This window comes from Lissotriton vulgaris, chromosome 2_1, assembly GCF_964263255.1.
Source record: "Lissotriton vulgaris chromosome 2_1, aLisVul1.2, whole genome shotgun sequence".
Lineage (NCBI taxonomy): Eukaryota > Metazoa > Chordata > Amphibia > Caudata > Salamandridae > Lissotriton > Lissotriton vulgaris.
In genome coordinates, this window is record NC_141687.1 from 218,860,116 (window position 1) to 218,881,676 (window position 21,561).

The 21,561-nt window shown below is 44.8% G+C and overlaps 1 protein-coding gene across 2 annotated transcripts in view; it reads left to right on the top strand.

Annotated features, from left to right (window-relative positions):
- The window catches only part of DTX2 (deltex E3 ubiquitin ligase 2), a 634,388-nt gene extending 628,976 nt beyond the window's left edge, over nucleotides 1-5,412 (top strand). For both annotated transcript variants that reach the window (XM_086954786.1, XM_086954785.1), the window contains one exon: nucleotides 4,721-5,412. In XM_086954786.1, the coding sequence (XP_086810912.1) occupies nucleotides 4,721-4,945 (225 nt within the window). In that variant the 3' untranslated portion in view covers nucleotides 4,946-5,412. The remainder of the gene's footprint in view (nucleotides 1-4,720) is intronic.
- Nucleotides 5,413-21,561: the final 16,149 nt, after the last annotated feature.

A 21,561-nucleotide genomic window follows, 5' to 3' on the forward strand; every position in this document is an offset into this window, starting at 1 on the left:
CTTATTGACAACAGTAACATCGTACTAGCATGAATTATGGCATACATTGGTATCATTATTGCTGATGTCGGTGCTGCTATGAGGTCACAAATTACGGTATGCATTGACTTTGCATTGCCTGGCATTTTCTAGGTTATGTGGGCACAAGTGGTGCCATACGTGCACATTGCGTTTATTAGGTCTTGTTCGCTGGTGATGTAGCGCAAAAGCGCTGTCGCCAGCGAGATCTATTGTGACTGACTTGCTTCCCAAGTGGTACAGACCAATGCACGAGCAGATTGTGGTCTGTGGACGCGCACGTACAGCCACGCGCACATCGCCAGCATACAGTTTCACTTTTGCGCGTACAGCCACGCGCACATTTCCTGTCCAGCTTCCCATACAGTGTAACTTTTGGGCCATTGACTCACCCGGTCTGCGGGGTGGGCGTGCTCCTAAACGGTGGCTGGCTGCAGGAGGAGGACTCCAGCTCTTCTGCAGTTCTTGCTGCACAACGCGGGGCCCTCTCCATAGGCATGGGAGCCCTGCACTGCTATATCCCGCTCTTCACCCGGGTCCCCTCCTGGGACCCGGGACTTCAGTCCCAGCACTTCCTCTCTGGCGCCGAAGCTCTCTTTCAGCATGGGAGCCCCGGAAGGGGCCAGGCGCTGCCTGCGCGAGCCGCAAGGCACGCAAAAGTTGCAGGACAGCAAATGCGCGGGCAGCCCTCGCCCTCCCAGGTCTCTTCCCCGGGCCGGATGTCAAGCTGCTTTCTGTTTTGCTTGTTTATATTCTATCGTCGCTGGGCACAGCGGACTGAGTGCATTTCGGGCGACACGCTCCCAGTCTATGTGCTGGGTCTGGGATGGGGAGCTTGGGGTCTTGCGACTGCGTCCTTTTTGTCCTGGTTAGAATCTTGCAGGAACCTGATTTTTTTTACTGGGCTTACACTTGCACTTGTACTGATATAACTTGTTGCTGTTCCCTTTCTGGTTCTCTTTTCTATCCCGATTTGGCTCTCCTTTTTTTCATCTACTTTTCAGACACGTTTTCTTCTCCTCTCTTTCCTCTTTTCCATCACTATCCTTTGTTTCCTCTCTTGTATCCATTTCTAAATACTCCTCTGTCATTTCCTCCCTTACCCTTCCACCCCGCACTCCTACCACCACAGTAAACACATTAACAAACTTGTGAACTCATAGCTTGAGTCACGTTCTGCCCCAACCTCTCCTTGGTGTTGGGTCCCTCTGCTCCTCACCCTGCCTGTGTCTCGTCTGAGCTTGGCATGCAAAGTTGTGTGTCCTGCCAGCGTAGTTTTTATTACATTAAACATTGACGTTCATGCTGTGGAGTGCTGCTCTACAGCGCAGGAAGCACAGAAGGGTTGAGTGTCCTCGCGCTGTGAGCGGTCACCCAGTGGGGCACAGATCTTTTCTGAATAGGGCTAGATCCATTTTAGGCCACTTTTGTGTCGGTGAGAATGATGGCCGAGTGACTGGCACACTCTTAGACCACCTTTGTTTATTTACTTACCCAGTCCTTAGTCAGTGATCTTTGATGATTGGTTCACTTTGGTTTATTGGTCTTTATTTAAAAAATGTGGTACTTATGCATCCAATGTCAAGTGCCACTTTGCCGTTTTTAACACCATTAGCCTAATCAAGTTGCATTCTGGGACTTGTAGCTTCACTTATAACATATAAGTGCAGGCTCTGAAATCTCAGTATGCACATTACTGCTGATGAAAACATCTGGGACTTGGCTAAAAATGTCACCCATGACATGGGACTGTCAAGTTACTGATGCATAATTAGAGGAGACAGCTAAACACATCTAGACAATGCAGTTACAATGGTGCGGTGCACCCAAGCACCCCCAACCTATCATGGCCTAGCGTAGACTGTCGAATTGTCATCCTGGATAGAGCAGGATAGCCAATAAGAGCGAAGGCACTGTGTAAAATAGCACAAGCCAGTTAATGTACTACATGGACACAGTAGAAGAGCACGTTTAGAATCATAGCGACGCCGGATTCACCAACCACCACACTTGACCCATACTTATAAGAGAGCCCAATGGTTTCATCTGTCATCGCTATAATCTGTTGGCAACATTAAAAGTGACAATTCTGGAATCGTTGCCAGATATGTGTTCTCAATCTTCTGATGTTAAATGGAATACCGCCGTTCTTTTAAACGGTGCATTGGCTTAATTCAGTTTATAAAAGCGAATTGCAAAAAATCACCATTACATTTTTTAATAAACCGTGACAGAAAACTAGAACATTTAATTTTCCTATTTAGTTGATGAGTGTTGTGATGTTTAAGAAGTACCGTAAATCAGTATTTTTAAAAATGCTAAAAGTGGAATTTGTTGCTAGAGTTGGCCCATCTAGTAACAGAACACCATTCCTTTAGCTTGGTTTACTGATTGCCTGTGACTGGATTACCTTATGAATATTTCACTTTTGTTGTTCTTTCCCGAAGTTTCCATGGTAGGGAGAAAGGAAATTTAAAAGCTAGAAATGCAGTTCCAGTAAATTGTAATTTGTTTTCTGTGTTTGGGGCTGTTGCACGGGCTTAGATAGCAATAGTGCAACAAGTGTAGTGGCTCTAACCACGTCCACCACCACTACGTCCACCACCACCACGTCCTCAACCACCACCACGTCCTCAAACACCACCACGTCAACCACACCCACATCCACCACCACGAGGCCACCTCACTATCGCCCACACTCCATCTATCGCCCTCACTCTATCTATCGCCCTCACTCTATCTATCGCCCTCACTCTATCTATCGCCCTCACTCTATCTATCGCCCTCACTCTATCTATCGCACTCTATCTATCGCACTCACTCTATCGCACTCACTCTATCGCACTCACTCTATCTATCGCAGCATCACTCAGGAGCACCTTAACCTCACTATGTGCTACCACAGCATCACTCGTCACCACCACATCACTCAGCGCCACCACAGCATCAATCTGTGCAACCATTCAACAACTGGTTCAAATATGTTCTCTCAATGTTTCAAGCATTATTACAAATGTCACAAAAAGATGTTAATATTTCACTTCTGTTCTTGGATTTTCGTCACAATAAAATACACTGAACATAATCTTCACAAGTTATTTACAAAAGTTTAAGCTATTGCCATTATAAAATACAATAGCTTTTATTTTAGAATTAATTATTAAAAAGTAATAAAAGCCATTGTTATTTGTAATATCAATACATCTAAGTCATGTAAATACAACACATATTGCATTACAAATGCTATAGGTGTCACATTTGCGAAAGTTAAACATATTGGCTTTGTAAATGGCAAAGCTATTAATTTCGCTATTTTCAAAACCAACACATAAATAAAAAATGTCATTTACAATACCAATAGCTCAAACTTTCCTAATGCGAGACCTATTGCATTGCAAGTGCTTGTTAATATTGTCGTCAGGCCTGCACATATCATGACATACATTCACCCATCCCTACTGTGTCCAACAATTTCACGTATGTTCAGTTTAACTTTATATATAATTTGCTTTGGTACATTTCTTAAGTTTTGAGACAAATCTCTCGGATCGAAACGTCGTAGACACCTAAAACGTCTCATACATATACTATTGATGTCACTATTTGTTTATGCAGAGTCGTTCCTTGCGATTTGTTTGCTTAATTACCAACTTGTTTAGAAAACAAACCGTGAGCATTGCCGGAAGCCCCTCCTTTTATGTTTCCCAAATTGTATGTCCAAATGTCTTTGTAGTAGGACACAGGCTTGTGTCCCACTTTCAGTATCCTTGTGCTGAATCCTTAACAACTGTCTCTAAATTAAACGTTGAACCTCTGTCCAGCTGGATGAGTTTTTACCAATTCAGTACTGATCGGGTTTGTATTTATTTCTCCCTTCATTGTTGTTCTTCAATAGGGACCACTGTTGTGATAAATAGTTAAAAGCTCAGCAAATCTGACCCATAGTCCCACCCCCAGCAACATATCTCCTATTAGGGCTCCATCCTCCCTCCCTAATTAATGGCCAAAGCTTCCAGCAGCATGCACCATTCTATGTATTATCACATTCTCTCGCTAGCCACACACAACTCCACAATATGTTCACATAGCCCATGCATACACAATCATGGCAAGTCATTACAGTTGCCGATGCAACCCCTGACCCTTTAAAATGGTCTTTTCAAGCAGTGGATTGAAATAACTATTGCATGTTTTTTTATGGTATTTCCACTTGAAATATGGAAGATAACTACTTTGGTATCCACACTCACGAATACTGATATCTCCAGTTCTCAGTATGAACTATGCTGGAGCATATTTGCTCTTCAATTTATCTTGTTAACATGTCAATTTATTGAAACTGCATAAGGCTACACTGGGGAGCACCACCATGCAATATTATTAAGGGTGCATTACGTTTCTTATCCTAATGCTGGATCTTTTAATGATTTGTCTTTTCATGACTGGTCATCATCTCATAGCTGCTTTATCAAAACGTGTTTGCCCGGTCAGTTGGGTTAGCCAGAATTTGACATTGCTCGTACTATAGGCATTAAACTTGTGGGTATAAATAAGTATTAATCTGTGGATAAAATGATTCATGACCTGAGTAACTTCTAACAATGTTTAGAGAAATCATTCTTAAATACAGTGCTACTGAATTTTATAAGCACACGAGAAAGTGAGGTTCTAGGTCTCAATCTATATATTTTTTTTCCACCAGGTTCTGGAACTGTTACAGGTGGCCTGGAACCGGCGTCTAATTTTCACTGTTGGTGTTTCCAGTACCACAGGAGAGGGAGACACTGTGGTGTGGAACGAAATCCACCATAAGACTGAGATGTCCTCAAACATCAGTGGACACGGGTATCCTGATCCCAAATATCTGGACAATGTGCTCGCTGAGTTGGCAGCCCAGGGTGTCACTCAGGACTGTCTGAGCAAGTAACTCTTGCTTAACAAAGTGCAGAAGGCTGGTTTATAACTCAAGTTTTTGGGTCTGTTGCCTTACGCTTTTACATCATGTTAAAAGCAATAGCCAAGCATCTGGAAGCCACACACTGTTTGCAGTCTAGCTGTGTATTTAATTTAAAGGAACGAGGGGTGATCAAGAGGCATGATTGACTTAATTTCACAACCTCCTTTGAAAAATTTACGCGTTTATGTTAAGAAGACATATTGGACTCACCTTTCAAACCCTGCCGGGGTATTTGCTTCTTTATCCAAGTCATCTAGGATGTGTTTTTACGTGTGGCTAATTGACTCAATTGAGGGGATTCTCTTTGTTACAAAGGGACACGTGGATGGTAAGAAGGGTCAGGGAGCAAATATGATGCCACCTTTTGAGAAGTGCTTTAATCTTTTGTACTCATTTTCTTATATTAATTGGTGAAATAAAGATATATATTAATTATTCACAAGCTTTATCCAAAGTGAAATCTCAATGTAATCGCAGATTAGTCGGCCCTGACTGTTTATCATAGTCATAAGCACAAATCCATTTAACAGGCAGTTGCAACATAGCGGCCATGTGGATTGAGATGTGGGGAGAGCAGTGCTTATGTCTTCGCAAGGCTGCTGCTGTATGAAGAATAACAAGATTAAGCTTTTTTATTTTTATGAAGGTAATCTGTTCATAAGATATGGTGCCATTTAATACAATTTCGAATACAATTAAAATTGAGCATTGTAGTGCTATTACAGTACAAGTCTTTGCGGTCCAGTCCACACCTTCGGTTATTAAATGACCCAGCAGAAGGAGTAAATTACACGCATACCTCATTAATTTGCCTCTATTAGGAAATCTAAATTTTAAGATGTCCTCAGTCACCTGTTTGATATCATTACTTCAGCTCCGAAGGCGGTAAACGCATAGATCACTTTTTTAGCTGCTGTTACTGGAAATATCTCACCTTTTTTATATTTTACTTTGAAACTTTAAGAAGAGATTTAATTTACATAACATGGTTGATATTCAAGATCCGGTCATTAACACTGTTTTTTAAGAGCATCTGAACATTATTTCTTAAATGTACTCTAATGTGACAGATTGTGATATTTGTTAGTTGGGCAACTTTATAGTCTGGATAGTCAAATGTTTCTTTGAAATAGGAGGTGGCACAAATAACCTTGTTGAACCCTACCCACAGAAATGGAGTTATTGATTTGCCGTAGAGAAAACATCAGAATGAGTGAATCCAAGTGTTTAGTAAAAGTTGAATATACCATCAAACATGCACGCCAAAACTAATCCCTTTACCTCTGGATTTCAATGCTTTGAGGAGGTTAACTATGTAATCCCCCCCTTGATCCTACTGTCCGATAGTGAATAGTTCGACTATGTGGATGTGTTTTCGCAGGAGTACTGTATCCAGCTATTGTTGGGACAGAGAAACCCATTGCTGTTGCGGAGGAGTTAAAGAATGATAGGGCCTCTGAACATGGTCTCAGCATCACAGTAAGGCAATGTCAAAGCCTGGTGACTCACATCATCGCAGGTTGTACGATTTGATTCAAATTAGGCTCGTTACTTGCTATATGGAGATGTGGGGTAGAAATTCCTGAGAAAACAAAAAAAGGACCTTGTGAGGGTGAATTGCACCTATCGGTATACTGAGGGCAGTTATCCATTTTGCAAAGGTGCCAGAACATACTCCTTAACCTCACACACTCCTTAGCCATCCCATCGAAAAGTGCAGTAAATCTAGCTTTTAATTATTGAGGTCGTTGAGATTCTGAGCATTCATTACTCAGCAATGCCACTTTTACCATTCAAAAGAATAAAATCCTTTCAAAATCTGATCAGAAGATTGTTTAGATATCTCTAACCATGTTGGTGGGTTGAGCTATGTTAACAGATTAAACTCATTTATTTTTTCACGTTTACAAAAACAAGAAAGGCCTATATTATCCAAATTCAGATTGTACAATACATGGCTAATGTATTGGCACTTCACGATGGAGAGTTTTTGTCTTTTCGAAATACCTGCATAAGTATGTTATTGCTCCAGCCACATCCCACTGAGTAGATAGAAATGCAGAATTAGAATCTGATCTTCATTTCATGTTAATCGCCTAAACTAACCACCCTCCAACCCCCTCCCCTAAGTGCAGGGTAGGAGTTGCAGGAGGGTTCACAACAATAAACTGAGAGGGAGGTGGCCTCCACAGACATTCTTTTACCCATCTGAAATGTCTCCCCGTTTGGAAGACGTTGCATCCGATGCCTGTGAGATACCTTCCCTGCTGGATTCCAATGGCTTTATGCATTTTCTAACCTTTGCTTTTCCAGTTACAGAGGAGACCTCCGTAGCAGTGTCTATCTTACCAAATGCTGTTCATTTTCAGGTAACTGGGAAGACAGGTAGGCCTCATGGAGGTGGCAGTTCAGTCTCTTCCATGGAGGTGTCGCTCATATAACCTTCAAGGGGAAGTTCATTTTCATCAAAATGCTCTATCCCTTCCGGTATGTCGAACACTTATGGATCACCTGCAGAAGCAAATACCCTGGTTGGAAAAGGAGAAATCTTACCACATCAGTCACCCAAACAGGAAGGAATTTCACTCAAGTCAGACTCTTTATTGATTCGTGAAAGGCAACACAACAACTAAGCATTACCTTAACAAGCTGGGTGGGACACATTCCAAAGTGCTGTCCACGAGGATTATTTTCAGCCAAATCTCCGTTAAAGCAGTCGGTCTCCCAGCAGTTCATAATTCTGAGGAAGTCTTCCTAGGATACAATATCAAGAAAATCATGACGTGAGTCCCCTGCTCTCCACACCACTGGAGTCAAGCTATCCTGGCTGATAGCCAGAAACCGGTCCTAGGATGCTTGATTCCGTTCCCGGGAAGACATGGCTTGGCAGTTCGGGCTGGACTGTTCCCATGAGGCAAAGGGTCGAGGCTGATTTGCGTATGGCCATGTCTGAACTAGGGTTGTGTGGAGTGCAAAAAAACGATGGATTTAGGCCCATATCTCTGTACTCGGGTGAACGTATGACATTGTTCTGCATTCTGTCCATCAACTGTTGTTTTTGCATCTGTCTTAAAAGAGAAGCACACATTTTCCAGCTACTGTGGGCTGAAGTCTATTTAAACCTGGTCACTTGTGTAGCTATTGACTTTTTCTGATTTTACAATAGGCTTCTTTTTATAGGTAAGTAATAGGAACAAGCATATGTAGTCTGCAATAGCCTGGTAAAAAAATTTGTGTTTACAAATTTACTTTTCACGCAGTGTATATTTTTTTATAAGAAGTTCTCTTGCTCTGGGATCCTGCACAAAGGTGGTACAGTTTAATGCTTATGACTACATTGAAGATTCCCTTGGAAGAGAACTAGATTTACAGATAAGGATAATTTGATTGCAACAGTAAACATTGGCATTTCAGAACTCTGTTTTTCCACCCCTCTTAACTAGACACACGTGTAGCAAACTCTTAAACATAGTATTCTGTAGGTATCCAATGAAAGCTAATTTTATCATCCAAAACTATTAAATATGAGTTTTTCCTACATCCTGTTTACCAATGGAATGCCACCTTTACTGATTTGTAAAGGAATCCCAAACTGTAAACTGCATTCTCAACTATTTATTTCTAACAGTTTCCAAAATACAACAGTCATCCACATGAGACATTTTTGTTAATATATTGGCTTGTTAAAAGTAAAGGGAAAAGATAATCTGATGGCCTGAGCCTCCATGGCTTTAAAGAAATCTAATTGACCTTCACTGACTTGTAGGGAAATAATTATTTTACTGCTCAAATATGTCCTCAATCTTTTTATTGTAAACACATTTTATTAAGTTTGAGGTTTCACATCACATGGTATTACACATTACACATCCCATCGACTCTTCTCATTAGATGATCATAGTAGTCCATACTTCTTATGATTATCAAAAGTCCAGTGCTCCACCATTCAACCTTCAGTAGCTGTAACCTTCTCCCTCCCCCCATGAGTCTCATCCACATGTGCTCCTATTGCTGTGCTGGTATCTCTTGTTCGGTGGACCCGAAGCAAGGGCGAAGATCCCAAAAGAGATCTAGGAGCCAACCACATATCTGAGCATAGAGGATGTAGGTGCCCTTCGAAGGATTTACTGAGGACTATAGCTATAATGGACTCACAGGTGTTCCCACAGATAAGGGATCCAGTTAGTCTAATTTGGGGCCCTTCAAGCTGTCAACTAGCATTTCCCAGGCCCTTGTTGCCTCCCAACGAACCAATCCCTCATCTAGCTTCTCGTAACAGTATTCTCCCTTTGCATCCCGCCCGACTTTACAACTCCCTCTTCCATGCGGTTACTTAGGGTCCCCCTGGGGCCTTCCAGTGCCTCGTAATTTTCCTTTTTGCCAAAAGAAAGGCTAAGTAGAGAAATTTACTGGTAACCTGGGTCTTGGAAGTATGGGGGAACCAGCCCAGCATTCAATTGGCCGGGGAGCAAGGAATTACTTTTTCCATGACTTAAGCAACCAAGTTAGTAATCTCTTCTCATTAGCTGTTAAACACAAGGCAATTCCAGAGCATAAGCAGGATATCCGCTCCCACCTCCCCACACCATGGGCAAGCTGCATCTACTGTATGGAAGTATTTATTAATACGCCCATGGGTGAGGTACGCTCTATGCAATATGTGGAAATGAATCAGTTTAAATTGGGGGTTTCTAGACCTTGGGGGTTTCTCTCAAGTATATTCGCCCAGTCTATATCTGCTATGGGGACTCCTAGATCCTCTTCCCATTTTGCCCGCAGGGTAGCCAGTGGCTAAAGCATGTCTGCCCAAATTCCTCTGTAGACGCATTTGACAACTTTAACTGTGCCCATGAATAGGTTAATATATTGGCAAGCTTTATGGTTTCTTGGTTCTGATGTACCTGTCTTCAAGAGATGTCGGAGGTCTGCCGTCACTGCCCTGTGGAGCAAGAAGTGGCCCTGATGGAGGTTGAATTCTGAGTGGAAGTCTTCAAAAGGGAGAAGCTCCCTCTCTTGGAATAGATCCACAACCTTTATCGCTCCTGTAGCTAGCCATTCCTCCACCACCCTCCACTGTCTGCCATTGGGCTGAACTTTCAGCATGGGTAGGTCGGGTGAGAATGGGACTGGGCTGCGTGTCTTCTAAAGAAATCGGTTCCAGCAGCAGTCCATTAATTGGAGCTCCCTGGTAGCATCCATTACAGGACGGCTGGCCTTCAATAAAACCCTCATCAGCACGTCCAGTTGTGGGACAAAAGGCCCCACTATGTGATCCTGTATCTGCAAGCCATTGTGTGAACCACTGCAGCTACCCTGCCAAATAATAAGTCTCCAAGTCTGGGGCTGCCAGGCCCCCGACAAGCGTCTGGCGTTTCAACATGGATAAGGCCAATGTCTTTCAGCTCGACCCCCATATGAATGCTGTTATCAGGGAGCCGAACTTGGCAAAGAGCGCTCTAGGGATCCAAATGGGGAGCGTCACAAAGAAGTACAATAACCTTGGAAACGCCACCATTTCCAAAAATGCTACTCTACCCGCTACCAACAAGGGCAGCGTCTTCCAGGAATCTATATTGGAGTGCAATGACCTGATGGCTGAACCCACATTCCCTGCAAACAGATCCATCAGGTTATGGAAAATCTTAACCCCCAGATAAGAGAAGCAACAGGGCTACCAGGCCTCCGGTGGTTCACAGCCCCCAGCGATTGGGAGCAATCTAGATTTCTGGCAATTGACTTTTAGGCCCGAGAGAGCTTCGAAATCATCCATGGCAAAAGACCCCAACAGTGTCTTACGCCTGCGAGCGGCACCCGCTAAGCGGGGGCCGCGAGGCGTGGTGTGGCGCAGCGGCCGGAGAACAGGCGGGCAAACCGGGACAGTAGCAGCACTCCCTGCAAGGTTAGGAGAGAACACCCAGGCAGCTCGCAATCCGTGAAGGCTTTAACAGATGGAGGGGGCGGGAAGAGGACCAGCTGCGGCCGATCAGCGCCGCTCAGCACGCTGGTCCTCGCAGTCCCGCCTCAGGCCTTCGTGTGTAGATGGGCAGGTCCTGAGGGCTCGTTGGTGCTCCAATGCACGATAATCCAGGTGGCAAAAGACCCCAACAGTGTCTTACGCCTGCGAGCGGCACCCGCGAAGCGTGGTGTGGCGTAGCGGCCGGAGAACAGGCGGGCAAACCGGGACAGTAGCAGCACTCCCTGCAAGGTTAGGAGAGAACACCCAGGCAGCTCGCAATCCGTGAAGGCTTTAACAGATGGAGGGGGCGGGAAGAGGACCAGCTGCGGCCAATCTGCGCCGCTCAGCACGCTGGTCCTCGCAGTCCCGCCTCAGGCCTTCGTGTGTGGATGGGCAGGTCCTGAGGGCTCGTTGGTGCTCCAATGCACGATAATCCAGGTGGCAAAAGACCCCAACAGTGTCTTACGCCTGCGAGCGGCACCCGCGAATGCGGGGGCCGCGAGGCGTGGTGTGGCTTAGCGGCCGGAGAACAGGCGGGCAAACCGGGACAGTAGCAGCACTCCCTTTATTAAAAGTTCCTTCTGCGCAGTTCAAATAACGTTATGTTGGGTCGTGCGTTTGCTCCATGTATTAAGGCGGGCTGGGGTTATACGAGGACCTGCAGGGCCTGGGTACCAGATATTCAGGCATCTCATTTTTTTGGTGGACCAGTAGTGGGGCCGTTGTAGCCTGTCTTGGTGAATTTAGTCATATACGGGAGGAGCCTTGTGGCCAAAATTCTACTCAGTATTTTGAAATCTAAATTGAGCATAACAGTGGTCGAAAAGCCCTACAGTCATATTGTGGTTTACCAGGTGTTCGGAGTGGTACTACCAGGGCCTCTGCTGTAGAGCCGAGGAAGCATCCCATTGTCCTAGCTACCATGTACAGTTCCACTAGTTTAGGGGCCAGTTCCTGAATGTAGGTGGTATACAATTACACAGGGAGCCCATCTGTGCCTGGGGTTTTACCCAGTGCTAGTCCATTAATTGCAGCCTTTACTTCCTGTATGGTGACATCTTTGCACAGCTTCTCCACCTCTTCAGCTGTAAGATTTAGGAGGGGTAGTGGTGTGAGAAAGTCCTGAATCGTTCCCTCCTCATGCCATGTGGTACTCTTATATAGGTTGGCATAGTCTCTAACAAAATGCTGATTGATCTCTTCCTGTCAATACTTTGAGTCACTCCAGTCTTCAATTTCGACTGTGGCCACGTCTCTCTTTGTTGGGTTTGCTAGCCAAGCTAATAAGGATTCAATGCTGGCTTTTTTCGGCATGAGCTTGCTCCATGTAACATTTGTAGTCGAAGCATCGTAGCCTCTCGACCTGGACTGCCACCTTCTCTTAATTCTCTATTAAGGTCTACTGCTTTTCAAGGTGTCCCAGCCTTTGTTTTTCTACATCCCTTAATTCTCTACCTCCGCTAACATGGTGTGCCTGAACCCATTGATGCTGCTATGCTCCATCCCCCAATCACTGCCTTGAACGCATCCTGCTCAAGTTGGGGGGGGGGGGGGGGGGGGGGGGGGGATGCCGTGTTAAGTGTTGTCCACAAAATATTATGCAATCTTTTCCTTAATCTCCTCTAAGCACACCTAGTCTTCTATGGATTCCCGGCTTGAGCCGCAGGAAAGGTATGCGTGGGCGGGGCGTCTCCCACCTCTGCTGCAAAAGGACTAGATTGTGGTATGACAGTGTACAAGCTAAACATTCTATGTTGGATTACTAGGCTGTGGATGTCTGTGGTGCATAGAAATATGTATAGCTGTATGTGTAGTCGTGAAAAGGAGGAGTGATCTTAACATGTGCCTTTCATTCGCCTCCACTTATCTATAAACCCCCATCTTGCCTGCCAATCTGCAAGTTTGTGCAATAGTACCTTATTCGAGGAAACCAACCCTAATTTTATAAGCTATATACACCACTAGGAGTGTCAGAGACCATGCAGATTAGGTTCTGAAAATTTTATCAGGTGCGCTATCACTCAACGACCTACCCCTGTCTCTGCACCATGGCAGAGACAGGGGTAGGCCATCGAGAGATTACATGCCGGACAACCTGTTCTGAATCTGCTGATAGGCACGGCCTCTGCCACTCCTGATGGTGTATGTAGCTTACCAAATCATGGTTGGTTTTTTTGAATAAGGTATTATTGCACAAACTTGTAATTGAGTTTGGGAGAACCTATATCACATTACCTGTAGTAAACCAATCTATAGATTAGTTCCCAGTCCTGACAAATTGCAGTGATCAGCATTGACAGTAAAAGGCAAGAAACATGTTGACCTGATTTTATATTTTGAACTAGATTAGGATCATATCCATTTCTAGTCACTTATTGTTTCAACCATAACAAGGGGACCCAGACATTAAAAAGACGTTAGGGTATTCCTTAGTGATTTTTAGACTCACTTCGTACCAATCTACACCAAAAGACTAAGCACTGAGCACTGACTTGCATTTGTCATCCTGGCAAAATGAAAAGATCTCCAACAAAGAGCCCCCTTGATGGGGCGCGCTGGGGAGTACAATGCCGGGCCAATGAGGAGCTGCCTTATGATGGAGCATGCTACCCATCTGGGTGTGTATGGGCCATTGCACATGCACTATCAGATCACCCAGATCTGGTGGTTGTGCTTCCCCGACCTCGTACCCCCAGCCTCCTCCTTTTTTCAATAGGAACTGTATACTCTTTATATTAATTGAGTTTTTTAGGAGCGTATATGCTTGATCTTTGTGCTCCTACTCTCTCATTTTTTGTATACTGATGTGCCCAAGTATGATCTCAGATTTGAAATAAAACGTGCAAAAGTGAAGTTATTTAATCTGCAAATTTCAAAATAACCTCCTATCTTTCTCCCAAAGTGAAAGCTTTTGATTCTGTTGGAACAGAAACGTCCCCTGCATAGTCACTGACCTGCACCAGTGCCTCAGTATGGATGGCATGGATTTTTGGTCATACATGTGCAACATGATCTAGGCGTGCCTCATGCTAATGCGGTCTTGTTAAAGCAGGAGGGGTGCCCCAAGCAGTACCTTCATAGTGTTAGAGGGCTACCTCCATTGCCAGGAGTTCAGTGATAAGAGTGCGGTGATGGCAGCATAACCGTTTTCTGTTTAATAAGAATCAGTAGTGTGAACAGGCTTTTTGGCCTGGGTCACTGGAATGGTGCCTACCGGCCCACTCCAGTAAAGTTCTGTTGATGTGTACTTAAACTACCCTCTGCCCACATGGTGACTGTGTGTAGTGCCAGGAGGCACATAAGTGTGTGCTGGGATGTGTATATGCTTGTGCATGATATGGAGACCAGTGGTTTTCATTCTGGATTCCAGGATCTGGAAAGGCTAGCTGAGGTGAGGACTGCAACAACCCCCATGCCTGAAATTAGGATTGTTGACATTCCTGAGTGCTAGGGGGGGAAACACTGGAGAAAGGAGAAGAGCGTATAGCATCCTTTGTCTCCGTCAAAGGTCTCTTTGATGGCAGGAAGAGCTACAGGTCAATGGGGCCTGGGCTCATTGTAAAGAGAAATGGTGAGTCTGATAAAGTAGGCACTGCAGGATCAGGGAACCATGATGGACCGAAAGGCTTAGTCCTTTAAAATTTTGTGAGGAAAGTTTTGGTGTCGGCTAGCAGCCATATGTGATCTCCAGTTGCCCTTTTGGCCTGCAATTTGGGTTAATCAAAATTGGAGCTTCTTCTGCCTCTGCTGTGGTACACTGTCCTTTGCCTAAGGACAGGGTGAAGGAGAGGGCACTTCAAAGAAGTCGACACCCACAGTACAAGTTTCAGACACTAAATCACAATGGTGTCTGGATATGGACTATAAAGGTGGAAGCAGGAGTCCTACAAACTGTTCATTGGTGTAGGCAAGATCACTATGACTTCGAGCAGCTGCAATCGGCAGTCGGATCAAGGTCTCCAAATTTCTCAGCTGGTTGGGGGAGCTAAAAACACTTGCTCTGTGCCTGGAGCACTAGCCTACTGCCTGCCATTTAAGACCAGTGTGTCCTGTGCTGAGGAAATGGAGGGAGCATGGCCCCATGGGGATCCTGGTGAGTGGATCCCAGTGAGCGAAGTATGAGGAATCTGGTCCATTCGGTACTGTTGTTATGTTAGAGAGCCATCCTCCCTCTTGCAGAAAACAGCTAGCCCCTTTGCGCCATCTTGATGTTTCTGGCAGTTATCCCCTTTTGCCAAGAGAGGGCCACTCGGACTGTTGGGGCTGTTGCCTATTAGACTTGCCTTTTGGGGCTGTTGCCCTTGCCTGTGCCCCCTATATGTCAGAAGGGTGCCACTTGGACCATTAGGGTCATCGCCCCTTGGACTGTCATTGTTGGGGCTGTCGCCTAAGCCTTTGACTCTCCTATAACAGGAGAGGGCCACTTGACCATTGGGTCGTTGCCCTAATCAGAGGAGTCTCCTTTGCCAAAAAGGAACCCAAGAACAAGAGCAAAAGCCACCTTGCAACCCCAGCGCTTCTATCACCTTACCTGCATGAATGGCAAAGAGGAAGATGCCTTCTGCACAGGAAAGCCATCACCGACAGTGACTGCCTCAGTGCGCCGCTCCTGCTGACCACAGGAAGAAACAGAGCTTCTCCAGTATTTGGGTGTCTTTCATAGATTCACATGTCTGAATCTTCCCCGTCGTCGGAGTGGGAGGCCCATGGTGCATAAAAAAGCAATAATTATGCCCATAATAACCAAAAAACGTTGGTATCCTGGAACCAGGAAGTAATGTAGCCCTAAGCTACAAGGAAAAAACTTCCACAGCTATAACTATCATAGTCATTATAAACAGTCCAAACTGCAGCCAATCAGGCGACAGCACCCGCCAGAATGTTCTTTCCAGAGGCTCAGGCTCTCAGATTTTCTACCGCACGTCGTGTGAAGTCTCCCTGAGCTCTGCTCAGTACTTCACTTTTCTTCTGGAATTTCTTATCTTCAGAATGTCATCTTCAAAGAAATCTCTCTTTAGACCTTGTGAGTCTTGTGGGAAGCTCCAGCTGTCCTCTGAAGATCCCCACAAGAAATATATTTATTGCCTTTATCCAGAACATGAGGTTAGAGATTGTAAGATCTGCAGGACCTTCCCTCAGAAGACCCTTAGAGATAGAGAAGGGTGTCTACTTCTGTGGCTACAGAAGATTAAAGACCAGGATAACCCTTTATCTGAGGTGGGAAGTGTTGCCTCTAGTTCATCTAAATCCTCTAGGAAGAGGATGGCTGAGGAAGATATGTCTTCTCTGGGGCTAACGTGTCGAGAAAAGTTCAACGCTCTAAGGGTTCTGAATTGCCTTCTTCCTCAAAAAAGGCTCCTCCACCTTCAAAGTCTAAGGCTCTGCCTTCTACGCCCCTGAGAAAGACTGGAAAATCTCTAGCGTCAAAAAGACTTCCTGAGAAGGATTTACCTCAGAGAAAGACTCCGTCGTCGACGATCATCATCGTCAACGCTACTTCTACGTCAACTGTTACCTTCTCGTCACCGAGACCCACGATGATCATGTCATCCGCTTCATCTCCGTCGAAGCTAGTCTCTGTTTCAGTTAAGCCCATCTCGTCGACGGAGATTTCATCTATCGAAGGCGATCCGTCGACGGCGAAAGTTAAGATCCCGTCGACGGTTGCATCAAAGGTTTCTCATACCAATGGAGACAAAGAAGGATGACCTCTTTCTCTATGATTTTAAGGACCATCCACGAAAACTGATACGGACCACTCCTATTATAGATTTCATCTGGGAGGAAGGTTTAAAGGTCATGGCAGCACCTGCTTCTCTTCCTGTGATCTTACCTCGATTAGAGAAAAAATATAAGGCACCAAACAATTCTCCTGCATGCCTTTTAGGCCAGCCGAAAGCTGACTGTCATCGCCCAAGCGGCGCAGAGACGTGCCAGGAACCCCTCCTCGCCTATAGCAGCTCCTCCAGACAGGGATGGCAGATGGTTGGATTCGATTGGAAAGAAAGTTTCCACCATGGCAGTGACGACCGTACGCGCTGCGAATTCCCTACCCATATTAGGGAGATATGACAGGCAAATGTGGTCAAACATCACCCTCTACATTAACATGCTGCTGGAACCTTCCAAGACTGAGGCCTTGAAGATTTTACAAGAAGGGGAGCATACTTCTATGTATAGGCATTTATATAGCGCACTACTTACCCGGAGGTTCCCAAGGCGCTTCGACCGCTGCGAAACCCTTCCTGGCTTCCCTGAGAGATGGTCCCTTAATGGGTATCTCCAGGGTGAGACCAGGCATCCCCGGCGGTCTGGTGGGGCCGTTAGTGAAGATGAGGCAAGCTAATGCCCAGAGTTGCCGAGTGTGATCGCTGATCAGAGTGGGCACCGAGGCGAGAGAATTGTCGAGTCCGCTGACCCTGGTCCAGAAACCTGCCTTCTGAGGAGATAATAGACGCAGATGTGAATGTCGCATCCATAGGATTTAGACCGCTAGCAGGTGCGGCAGTACTAAGGAGGCAAGGTTGGCTGAAGTCAACATCTTTTCGCCAAGAAGTTCAAGCGAAAGTACTTGACATGCCGTTTGATGGGAAATCGCTTTTTGGCCTGCATGTTGATGAGGTTTCAGGCTATTATAAAGGACACTGAAACAGCAAGATTTCTTGGTAGCCTTCAATTTCGCAAACAGCCCTATCGGGGTTCCAAAGGGTGTGAATCTTTTTTTAATAGAGGAAGTTACAACCAACATAGGTCATATCAATCCGCTCAAGGTAATGCGAGATATCAGTCCTACAGGCAGCAGTCATACGGACCACGAAATACCTCCTACTCGCACACAAAAAGGAAGCCCTCCTACTGTGGACGGGATTCAGCTAAAAAGCAATGAGATCCACCACCTGCCACCATTTCTGCCATTCCCCCCGTTAAAAGTTGGAGGAAGAATATCCCAATTTTACTCGAAATGGTCCGATATCACATCAGACAGATGGGTCCTGGACAAAAGAGGCCATGTTTTGGAATTCATAAAGATTCCTGAGAACTCTCCTTCCAAAGGCCCACCTTCTGCTCATCTCAAGGAGCTTTTTCCCCAAATAAATGTGATGATTCGGAAAGGAGCGATCGAAAAGGTCCCTCATCTACAAAGAGGAACGGGATTTTATTCTAGATTTTTCCTGATAATGAAAAAGTCTGGAGAATGGCGTCCCATTCCCGTTCTTTGCGCCCTCAACAAATACCTGAAAAAACTATCCTTACGAATGTTAACACTTCAAGAAATCATTCAACTCCTTTCGGCAGGGGATCACATGGCCACTCTCGACCTCCAAGACTCTTATTTTCATGGGTCGATCCTACCCAGACACAGAAAACTCTTACAGTTCATAGTGGGTGGCAGGGACTAAGAGTACTTCCTTTTGGACTACCGTCAGTACCCCGTGTGTTCACAAAGTTCCTAGCTCCGGTGGCCGCACACCTTCGTCTGGAAGGCATTCAAATCTTCCCATACTTGGACGGCTGCCTTATCAAGGCGAATTCCTTTCCAGCTGCAAGTGCACACGTTCAGAGATGTCTATCACTATTCCAATCTCTGGGTATCTCCGTCAACTTAGACAAATCTTATCTCTTTCCATCTCAAAGAAAGACCTTCTTAGGAGCCACGTTAGACACTCAGCTCACTCAGGACTTTGTCTCAAAGAAAGGCAACACAAGACCTGCAAGCTAGCTCGCCTATTACAATCAAAAAAGTGCATTTCAGTCCGACTATTCAAGTCTTTTTTAGGGATGATTTCTTCCTGCATTCCATTGATACCCAACTGCTGTCTCAGAATGAGGCCCTTGCAAGAAGAGCTCAACCTTCAATGGTTGCAGATTTCAGGGTCGTTCGACAATGTCATTCACATCTCTCCTCGGATGCGAGAAGCCTTCTTCTGGTGGACTCAGGTGAAAAATGTATAAGAAGGATGTGCATTCCTGGTAGAGGTGCCAAATTTCACCATCACCACGGACGCTTCCCTCGAAGGATGGGGGCACACCTTCAAGGGATAACTGTCAATGGCAAGTGGAACGTCCAACATATCAACCTTCTGGAGTTGAGAGCCATGTTCGTTGCCTTGAAGTCCTTTTAAACTGTCATTCTGGGAGCTTCATTACTAATTCGGACGGACAACACTACGAGTATGCATTACTTGAACATGTATGGTGGGACGAAGTCGGCCCTACTCTCGCAACAAGCCCAAGAGATCTGTGACTGGGCGATACATCACAAGATCAACCTTTCAGCTATTCATGTTCCGGGGTTCTCCAATGCCCTAGCAGATTCCCTCAGCAGATCAGCAATATCCAATCACAAATGGGAGCTTCATCAAACAACATTGAATCAAGTCTTTCGGGAGTGGGGCCATCCCGATGTAGACCGGTTTGCTACCAGTCAGAACTGCAAATGCCCACACTTTGAAAGTTGGCTACCCCACAACGACTCATGCAGGAATGCGTTTTCGATGAATGAATTGGTCGCAAATATATACCTACGTCTTTCTTCCGATTCCGTTGGTTCCCAGAGTTTTCCGCAAGATGAAGTAACAGCCTTGCCGCCTGATCCTCATTGCTCTCAGATGGCCTCGCCAATTCTGGTTCACCGAACTTCTCCTCCTCTGAGTGCGATCCCATTCAGTTTCCATCAATACCAAACCTTCTATCCATCCAGAACGAACCTTCGTTCCTTCCAGAAGGAACCCAGCATCCTTGAGATTAGCTGCCTGGCTCCTCAACACCTTGAATTTGTACATCTAAATATTCCTGCGGACTGTCAAAGTTTTAGCTAATGCTCGAGCGCCTGCTACGATCCAAGACAAACAAACTCAAATGGAAGGGATTTTGCATGTGGTGCCAATCCGTCAATATACATCTGATTCATGCAAAGCCAGAACAGATCTTTCCGTTCTTTCTTCACTTGGCAAGATCGGGTTTATCCCATTCCTCTTTGAAAGTGTTCTTGGCAGCTATTTCAAGGTTCCGACAGGATTGATCCAATTCTCTTTACTCGAAATATAGTTAGTACAACTAACTATATAGGAGCAATTTCAATGGTTTTGTATGAGTGAAATGTCCAGCTAACTAGAACACCCCTAAAACTTAGTTTTTTGAGTGAATTTTAAAGGTTTTTTAAATGCTAATTCCTAACTATATAATGCCTGAAACCTATGGTTTTTTCAGTGAATATATATATATATATAGATATATTTGTATTTTATAACGGCGGTAGTAGTTGCTTGGTTCACTTCAGCTGATGGCATTATGTCACATGGTGGGAGGTTTCACCTTTCTTTTCCACCTCTGATTGTGATAGTCTACTGCTTACTAGTCTGATTCAAGCATGCGAGTCTGTCATAGATACAATACTGGAGAAAAAACAAGTTACTTACCTATACACTTTGGTTCTCCAGTATTGATATCTTTTATAGATTCTCATGTGGCCCTCCAACCTCCCCTTACAGGTGCACCCTTACATACCTCTTTTATTTTACTAACTACACTTGTGCTCGAAATCTGAGGTATGGTGGCTCTGTAGGGGATGGATACTCAGGGGTCTACTATGTGAGTGGCTGGAATTTGGATGTTCTTTAATGAGGTTAACTGGTTACTAAATACTGTTGATTCTCAAGGTAGATTGTCCTTTTAGCTTAATACTGCTATTTTACTGTTTCCATGGGACTCCCACCATGAAGACTGGGAATATTCAAAATGTGAATCTATAAAACATATCAATACTGGAGAACCACAGAGTATAGGTAAGTAATTTGTTTTATGTGCCTCAAAAGAAGAAACATCTGCATCTTTCATAATCCAGCTACCTCACTTGACTATCGAAGAAGGATACGATATCAGATTAGGTAAAGTTAAGAAACCTTTTCATCCTTGTCGTTACTACAGTAGCTAACCCATCTGGATGAAAGCTTATTGAAAAACAAGTCTTTAACGTCAAATCTATTTCATAATTATAAAGACAAAAGCATTGCCTTTTTTAAGGAATAGTGTTTTTGGGCAATTGCACCAAAGACCTCTGGTTTTCAATAAATCCACTAACACTGTACACTTTCACGAAGGTGGCCTCTTCAACTTGATATGCTTCATCAGTATACACAGTAGCGAATCCTATTCTAATAACATTGATTAGAACATGCACAGATGAAACAGCTGGCTGGTAAATGTTGATTTCTGATGGATACTTCTAACCAGTAGATCCCTCACCTTCTAGATACCCCCAGGCACCAAACTACATCTGGGGATTTTTATAAGCAATTCCCTTGTGCAGTGGCAGGTAGAGTTGTGTGGTTTCGTGGTTGATCCATCCTGCCCTGCTTGTGAGATTGGGGCTCCAACATAAATCACCACCACCACCACACACTAATATCAGTTCCTTTCTTTCCATGCCTTCTAACAGATCCACAGCTCTCTCCCTCAAATTTTTTCTACTAACTTGTTGCAGTGTGAAAAAGGCATGTCCCCTGTTAAACACTTGTAAGGATTGTCAAAAAGTTGTTGGTGCTAGATCCTTGTGATGTCTGGTGTCCTCACTCAATACAGTGTTGTGCGAAAAGTGTGCAAAGATGAATCTGATAGCCATTCAGGAGTG